General features: G+C 40.0%; 1 protein-coding gene across 4 annotated transcripts in view; it reads left to right on the top strand.

The window, feature by feature from the left end:
• The window catches only part of NCOA7 (nuclear receptor coactivator 7), a 175,501-nt gene that overhangs the window by 109,132 nt on the left and 57,792 nt on the right, over positions 1 to 8,577 (top strand). For all 4 annotated transcript variants that reach the window (XM_006143794.3, XM_006143796.3, XM_006143793.3 and 1 more), the window contains exons 6-8: positions 1,494 to 1,607; positions 2,763 to 2,888; positions 4,780 to 4,964. In XM_006143794.3, coding sequence (XP_006143856.1) covers positions 1,494 to 1,607; positions 2,763 to 2,888; positions 4,780 to 4,964 — 425 coding nt within the window. The remainder of the gene's footprint in view (positions 1 to 1,493; positions 1,608 to 2,762; positions 2,889 to 4,779; positions 4,965 to 8,577) is intronic.

Below are 8,577 nucleotides of genomic sequence, written 5' to 3'. Positions count from 1 at the left end.
TGCAAAGCCAGTTGTTTTGAGATGTTAATTGGCCGAAGGTATGAAAACCTCTGGTGCCCCATAGTAGTAGTCCTATGTGAGTTTTCTCTTATCTTGAATACCCTCAGCAATTTCCATCCGCACAGAGGCAGAACACGTATTCTTTATACCTGGCTTTCACTAGCCTTGCAGTGACAGCCCAAAGAAATGTGTTTCTGCATGTGGTTAAAGGTCACCATTGGGTTGCTCAGATCTGGCAGCTCCCTACAGACCTCATGTCCCCTTTTGCCTCTGTGTTGGAGCAAACCCAGAATTACTTTCACAAGTAGGAAGACTTCACCCCGCCCATGACCCAGGCTCTCTTCCATGTGAAGAGAGCACACCACCACTTGGCACCTGGGACACTCCTTTTTATGAGAGTCTATGGGAAAATACTTGTACTTAATGAGAAATGAGTTTGTTTTTTTCTTAATGTAAATTGAAGTCTGTTGACTAGCAATGCCTGTCTCTTTGCATTGGTTCCGATGGAAACTTGGAGCCAGTTTTATGGCCCACCTCTCAATGAGTGTTTAGGAAGTTTTGAGCACATATTTTCAGTAGCCATTCACCCTCATCTTGTATCCTCTTAACTTTGATTTCTCCCCCATTTTCTTAAGGTGGCTTTTATTGTTGCCTTAGCTTTTTTTCTGGATTGATGTGAAATTTAAATAACTAAAGTTAAAACACAAATATGACTGGAAGGATGGGAGACAGTGAATAACAATATTGATAAGTGATAAGTTATATGATGAGTTCTGAGTTCGGTTTTATAACATTAAAAGTCATCATTTTAAGATTATATTCCCTGTATGTAAAACTGTAGCATGTCTTATTAAAAGATTATTGAATGAAGGGATCATAGTATTTTGACAATAAGAATATTTTGTAGAACTGGGCTAATTTGTACATTTTGTTGGGGGGGTGCTTATTTTTATTTTTAGATAACACAGATACTGATGGAAAGGGAAGTGTTGGGATTATTATATTGGTAATACTTCATACAGTTTATCAACTACTTTAGCACTCAGGGCCTGCTGAGAGTTAGCAGGCCTGCATTTGTTTCATTTCCACCTGACACAGGGATTATATTAGAAACATGCCACGCTTCTCTCTCCACACTTTTCATATACTATTGGTTCCCTTTTCTGGAAAGCTCTCCCTTGCCTCCTATCTAATTCCTACTTATTCTTCAAGGCTTCACTTAGACCCATATTCTTCACATGACCTGCCCAGAATACTCACCCACCTTGCTCTCCTTTTTTGAGTTCCTGCAGTATCTATAAGTGTTCCATATTGCTGAGTATAGTTTCATGGACTATTCTAGAAGTCCCTGGCTGCTAATGAGTTTTATGAATGCAAGCAGTTCTTAGTTATGCACTGAGCATGATGCTGTGCAGAGTGACTTCTCTAACCACTGGCTGATGCTTCGCTTTGTTCTTGGTACTTACCTGGATCTTTTCTTTCCCCATTTTCAGGTCCTGTTTGTGCCAGATGCCAACTTTCCTTCCAGTACCTTAAGGCTATCATCATCCAGTCCTGGTGCTACTGTCTCTCCTTCATCATCAGATGCAGAATATGATAAACTGCCTGTATGTACATCATGTACTTCATGCACTGAAGCTCATTTTTATCAACATTTTCTTTGTCATAAGATTATGTCTGAAATTCCCCAAGATGGTGGGATAAGGTAATGTGTCAGTAACTGGGAGAATGCATCATGTCCAAGAGAAACCTGCTCACATTTAAGGTCTCAAAGGCAAAAAATGTCTGCCTTGTGTAAAAGTATGAAGTTGAGAGGACGAGCAGTTAGCATAATGCTGTGTTGCTGGACTCCCATGTAGTCGACCGCGGTTTGAGTCCTGGACCTGATGGCTTAAACTCAAGCTGTGCATGTGTGCATGCGTGCACAATATCCCGAGAGGAGAATGGTGGAGAAGGGATTGCGGTGTGGCCCTCCCCCCTGGGGGGTGCTTTCTCACTTTCTACCTCTCTGTCTCTCTGGCACATGCACACTCCCTATAGCAAAAAAAAGAAAGAAAGAAAGAAAGAAAGAAAGAAAGAAACAAACAAACAAACAAAGAAACAAACAAAGAAACAAACAAAGAAACAAAGAAAAGAAAAAGAAAAGTATGAAGTTGAGGAGCTAACAGGTGGTATAGTGGTTAAGGCACCAAACTCCCACATGACTGACTGTAGTTCAAATCCTTGATCTGGCAGCTTGAAAATCATGCCAGGGGCCTGTGCATGAGTGTCCAAAATCCTGAGAAGAATGGAGGAGAAAGAATTGTAGCATGGCTAACCCCCTGGGGGGTCATTTCCCATTTTCTCTCTCTGTCTCTAGCAAGTGCATGCACCCTATGGCAAAAAACTAAAAACAAAAAAAAAAAAAAGTATGAAATTGAACTCCCAATGAGATGAGTAAGTTTATTTATAATCCTCCTTTTTCTAGAGAATTTGAATCAGTGGCCTAGTAGGAATCCTTTCATTTAGAATATTTTCTAAAGATATTTTATAAGCCAGTTTTATGGATTTACAAATAGGCCTTTTATTAAAAAAAATCTTAGTTTGATTTGGATACTTATTGTTCTATTTGTTATATTTTCGGATAAAGGATATTTGCTTTTTTAAATGTTCATATTAATGGGAAACTTTATACTGACAGGGAACTTACATGCTTGAGTTATATACACATTTGTTTTGAAAAAGCACTTTTATTTGATTTTGGAAATTTTTGCTTTCATAAGGATGCTGACTTAGCACGAAAGGCCTTAAAACCCATTGAAAGAGTCTTATCATCTACTTCCGAAGAAGATGAGCCGGGGGTGGTGAAATTTTTAAAAATGAATTGTCGCTACTTCACTGATGGAAAGGTATATGGCAATGTGATTTGTTTCCTTTTCTTGAAATTTGTGGAAATCTAAATGATGTTACAAATGACTAGAATGAGAGCTACGTTAAAATATCTCACCCAAAGTTTTAGTTTCAGGTTTGACAAGCATCCATTAGTTTTTCCCTGTTGGGTACTTGGTATTTTACTTATTGAGAGAAATATGATCCCTGAGTGGAAGCGTGATCCTTTGCATACTTGCATTTATGATTTTAATTTTCAATTCTTGACCCATGGACTGTTAGGGAGCTGTATAGTATGTTTAACAACAAATGCTGGAATCAGACTCACTGAGTTTAAATTCTAACTCTCTACTCCATACCGCTGAGTCTAAGGTATTTCAATTTCCTAGGCTTCCTTTTCCCTTATCTACAGAATAGGAAACAGTAACAAAATTTGACTAATAAGTTATGGTAATTAGAAGAGATCATTTATGTAAAGTCCTTAGCCCCTAATCTGGAAAATGGTCAGTCTTGATAAGTGTTTGCTGTTGGCAATGCTAGTATGAAAGATGATGCCTACTGGAAAACAGACTGAAGAAATGAGATGTTGGGTGCTGGAGTATGGGGCAGAGAAAACACTTACCTCATTATAGCAATTAGCAATTTCAACTTTTTAGTCCTTTCGTTGTTGGTGCTTTTAGTTTTTAGGTCTTTTTTTCATTGTTTTTGTTTTATCAACAAATCCAATTTATACTGAGCCTCAGCAGAAGGGACTGTGTTAATATTCAAGTGAATTGTTGTGGTTAGAGCAAAGACTTCATATTAGGTTTCAAATATGCTACTCAAGTACATGTATAACTTTTATAAACAAGAATAAGTAATCCCTGAAATAAAACTATTTCACGAAGATGATCACTAGACTCATTAAGAATACCAAAATAGGGCCAGCAAGTGGTGTGGGAGTTAAGGTGGCTGGTCCCACAGGGCCAACTGTGTGGTTCAAGTCTTGGACCCGACAGCTTGAAAATCTTTCCAAGCACATGTGTGTGCAGGCCAAAAACCCAAGAGGAGACTGGAGGAGAAGGGATTATAGTGTGGCCATCCACCCTGGGGGGATGATTCCTCACTATTCTTCCCTCTGTCTTTGTCTTTCTCTGGCAAGCTCATATACCCTGTAGCAAAAACTGGAAAAAAAAAAAAAAAACATGGTAAATTATTTACCCAAACGGAGTCATGGAGTCACATATTCTGCTGTGCATGGACAATATCCTTGTGGCCTTTAAGGTTCATAACGTAATCTGAGCAAGATTCAGACTTTTAAGATCCCACTAAGCTACTGCTGGTTACTCTTGATTTCCATAATCAACTCTATTTATTCTGGCTGTAAAAATTTTATATTCCAGTTATGTTTACTTTTGCTGGATTCAGGCTTTCTAGACATCTAAGAGAAAAACACTGGACTATCCTTGGGCGCTGGGACTCTGAGGCAGTTGCTCCCTTCACATAGTACCACCGCCTTGGTAGGCACATGGTGAAGATTGTTGAGTGAATTGTCAAGCATCATGTTCCCAACTAGGACAACACTTGGGACAGCCCCTCTTATTTTACAAAGATTTAGGGAATCTGAGTCATGTGCGTGTAAACAGGATCACACTGCAATGTGCTATTGCCACAGCTGTGCCAAAACCGAGCTCTGTTGAATGCCTAAACAAGGCTAGTCTGTTTTCTCTGCCTCTCCACCCAGCTCCTAGCATTGTGTTTCTGCAAACTGTTTTTGCAGCACTCATAGAAGGAATGTGATTGTCATGTCGGACACTATAACTATGGTTCAGAAAGTCAGGAGAAAGGCAATGTGAGTAACTTAAAGTTCTGTGGTGGTTTCTGAAAGCATTTCTGCCTAACGTGATTCCGTGCTGTCTCTCTCTCCTACAGGGTGTGGTCGGAGGCGTCATGATTGTTACACCTAACAACATCATGTTTGACCCTCATAAGTCTGATCCCTTGGTTATCGAAAATGGATGCGAGGAGTATGGCCTCATCTGCCCCATGGAAGAGGTTGTTTCCATTGCCCTCTACAATGACATTTCACACATGAAGATCAAAGATGCCTTGCCATCGTAAGGGACATTTCTCTTGTTTACCAGGAAAAAAGCTGAGGGTTTGGGGGGAAAGGGATGGTGGGTGTTGAGAAAATTAAATGCAGGTAAAAAGTGAAGGTGCTTGTAGGAGTGAGGGATTATGTAGAGGTGAATTTGACATTGGTGCACTAAATTTAAAAAATAGAAAAATGAGAAGTGAAAATGATAAAGTCAATGATAGGGGAAATTGAATATGTAAAGAAAGATTAAAGGAGAAAAACAAAAAGCCAGCATATAAAACTGATATTTGGCTAATTTTTCTGAAAAGCAACATGTGTTCTATGTGTTCTTTTTCTTTTTTTTTAGAGAGGTTTTTGCTATAGGGTGCGTGTACTCGCCAGAAAGACAGAGAAAGAGAGAGACAGAGAGACAGAGAGCGAGAAATCACCCCCCAGGGGGGATGGCCATGCCTCAAACCCTTCTCCTCCATTCTTCTCTTGGGATCTTGGGCACACATGCGCGCGCTCGGCGTGAGTTTAAGCCACCGGGTCCGGGACTCGAACCTCGGTCGACTACATGGGAGTCCAGCGACATAGCCATTATGCTAACTGCTGGTCCCAGCAACATGTGTTCTTAATGAATTTATGAAAGAAGAAAGGAAGTTTCTCTGAGAGATTTTTAACCAATAAGAAGATCATGTTTAGGGGCTAGCAGTTGGTATAGAGGTTAAGGCACTGAATGCTACATAACCAGCTTCGTGTTTCAAGTCCTGGACCTGGTGGCTTGAGAATTGTGCTGAGCACGTGTGTGTGTGTGTGTGTGTGTGTGTGTGTGTGTGCCCAAAATCGAGAGAGGAGAGTGGCCGAGAAGAGACTTCAGCATGGCCATCCCTTCTGGGGGTTGATTTCTCACTTTCACCTTACCTCTCTCTCTCTTGCTCTATCTCTCTGTGGTGCAGGCATACACCCTATAGCAAAAACTAAAAAAATTAAAAAAGAAAAAAGAAAGAAAGAAAGAAAAAGAAAATACAAAAAAGAAGACAATGTTTTTATTTTGAATTTAAGTGTTAAGGAGCATTATATTCATCTTCATTTAAACTGTAGGATAGTCTGTCTTCCTCACCCTTGTCTTCCCTAAAACTACCCAAAGAGAGGTTTGAACCCTGTAGTAGCCACCTACCACACCTAGGTAGACCACCTAAAATGTCTGATGAGGAATACTGGTTTGTTTTTTCTCTAAAAGGTGCATGAATATTCCTTTATTCCTGACTACTTTTACTTTATAATACAGAGCTATTGTAAAAATCTGAAGGAAACTCCCCATGGGAAGAGAGCTATGATAACTCAGGAGATTGATTCATTTATATGGATAATTTGTTTTTTTTTGCCCTGGTGTCTGTTTCTCTACAAATGCCAGCAATAAACATCTTTAGAAACCCTCGGTGACAGGAAGATAGAGGTAAATCAGTGGGTCCCGACAGTACAAAGGGAAAATAGACCTTGGGGCTCAGATGAAAAAAAGAGAATGAGACAAGGAAACTCACCCAGGCACAGAGTTGCTAGGGGTTTCTCCCAGCCAGTCCCCTGGACGCCCACAGTTTTTTTGCACCTGACCCACTTAGCCTTTCCCAACCCCAAGCCACTGAACCGTCCACTAGAACACGAACACTGTGGTAGTTTCTGGGTTCTGCCAGAAGTGTGCAGATGAGAGTGTTAGGGGGTGTGCAGCAGATGAGGTTCTACATGATGATTAGGTCTGGGGCCGCCCTGGTTTTCCTGGCCCTGCTGTGTACAGCACCATGAGCTTCATGAGTTGCAGTCTTGTGCATCATTTTCCACATCTGTAAAATGGAGTTTGCATTCCGCAAACTGGGTTGTTGTAAGAACTAAATACTTTGCTACCCTGTATCTTTTTGAAAATAGTCTGGTGCCTTATAAGTGTAGGTTGTTATTTTTTTGAACTTTTAGTTTATATCTGGATATCTGTGCATTGTTCAACAGGAATCGTGTTATGTGTGAGGATTGAGGCTTCTAATATACTTTAGTATGTGCCAGTTTTGCACAAAGAGTTGGGTCATGGCCCTGCATTTGAGAAGCCTGAAGTCTCCTGGATGCAACAGATACACAGACAGGATTGTGATCAAATGGCATTGTTAATGTAGCAGCACACACAGTCTGTGGTGAGAACCCATGTCAGAATGTGCACTGTCCTGGAAAGAGAGTAAGTGAAAAAGCTAGTTTTAGAGAAAAGAGGTGATTATTAGGTTCTTTGTGACAAGAGAAAAGAAGATAAGAATAGGTATAGATACCATTAAATTTAGAAGTGGATGGACTGACAAGTAGGGGCATCCATTGCCAGAAGAGGGCTTCTAACATAGTAGTGCTATTGTATGTCTTTAGCACAGGCCAGGATATGAAGTATTCTATTTAATAATAGAAAGGGAAGGTACATCTTTACAGAAAAAAATTTCTCTCAATGTGAGATTACATTAATGATTTCAGAATACAGGAGTAATGTGACTTGGGGAAAACAGGAGAGTTAAGAATTGGCTCCCTGGGCAGCTCGTAGCCTAGAGGGTAAGGGAGCCAGATCTCACATGGCTGATTGTGGTTTGAATCCCAGCCCTGGTGGCTTGAAAAAATTATGCTGGGCATGTGGCATGAATGCCCCAAATCATTAATAGGATGGAAAAATTTAAGAGAAGGGATTACAGCGTTACCATGACAATTGGGAGTCCTTGCTCCTTCTCTCTATGTATTTGTCTCTCTCTCTCTCTGACAGGTGCATCTGCCCTCTGGGAATTAAAAAAATTGATCTCTGAATTACTGAAATTATTTCAGAGTTGTGCATTAATTTCTGCTTTGATGTAGGATATAAGGGATTTTTAGTCTAATGAACGATACATTATGTGCCCAAATGAGCAAAACAGAATGTATGGCTAGAATCAACATCAAATGAACTTTTATTATCTTCAGAATCCTACCAATGTTTAAAAGCTTAAAAATGCTTAAATAGTATTACTAAAAGTTTAATGGTTAAACTGTCAGTATAGCTTATCTAGTTGCAATGTGCAAGTTTTTTTTTTTTATGGCTCAAGAGAGTACATATTTGTTTTTTGTGTAAAATACAAATCATGGGTTTGGGGACAAACATGAGAATATCTCTGTTCTTTCTATTCAACTCACTCTGTCTTAAATCATGACGACCTTATCTCATCAATGGCTACCAAGGTCACTCTTGGGGTAATCAGCACTTTAGTCCCAGAAGGTCCGAAAAGCCAGGGAAAATAAGTGTGTGTATGTAAAACTCTTTCTCACCTTCAGGTTTTGTGTGCTTTGTGTGTAGGACATTTTGTGACTGTAGCTCTCACAGAAAGGAAGGGAACAACCAAGGGGATTACTGATCGTTGTTAGGTTCCTGGCTAAGTGTACAAAACATTAATTAGCCCCCGAGCCTGTTAACATCATTATGTACTTTGCCCCAGCAGTGCTTGGCAGCTGCAAAGCACTAGAAGCAGATGATTAAATTAATCCCAGGTAGGAAATTGGCAACTTGGGTTAGGCAGAAGTAAAAGAAGTGAGGGGTGGACAAAGTAATTTCATAAGTTAATTAGAGTGCAGTTCAATGCATTCTTTGTGATAGTCAAGCTAGG

Source organism: Tupaia chinensis, unplaced genomic scaffold (assembly GCF_000334495.1).
Source record: "Tupaia chinensis unplaced genomic scaffold, TupChi_1.0 Scaffold000106_1, whole genome shotgun sequence".
Classification (NCBI taxonomy): domain Eukaryota; kingdom Metazoa; phylum Chordata; class Mammalia; order Scandentia; family Tupaiidae; genus Tupaia; species Tupaia belangeri.
The sequence above is the reverse complement of the archived record's forward strand: the minus strand, read 5'-3'. Positions and strand labels throughout refer to the sequence as shown.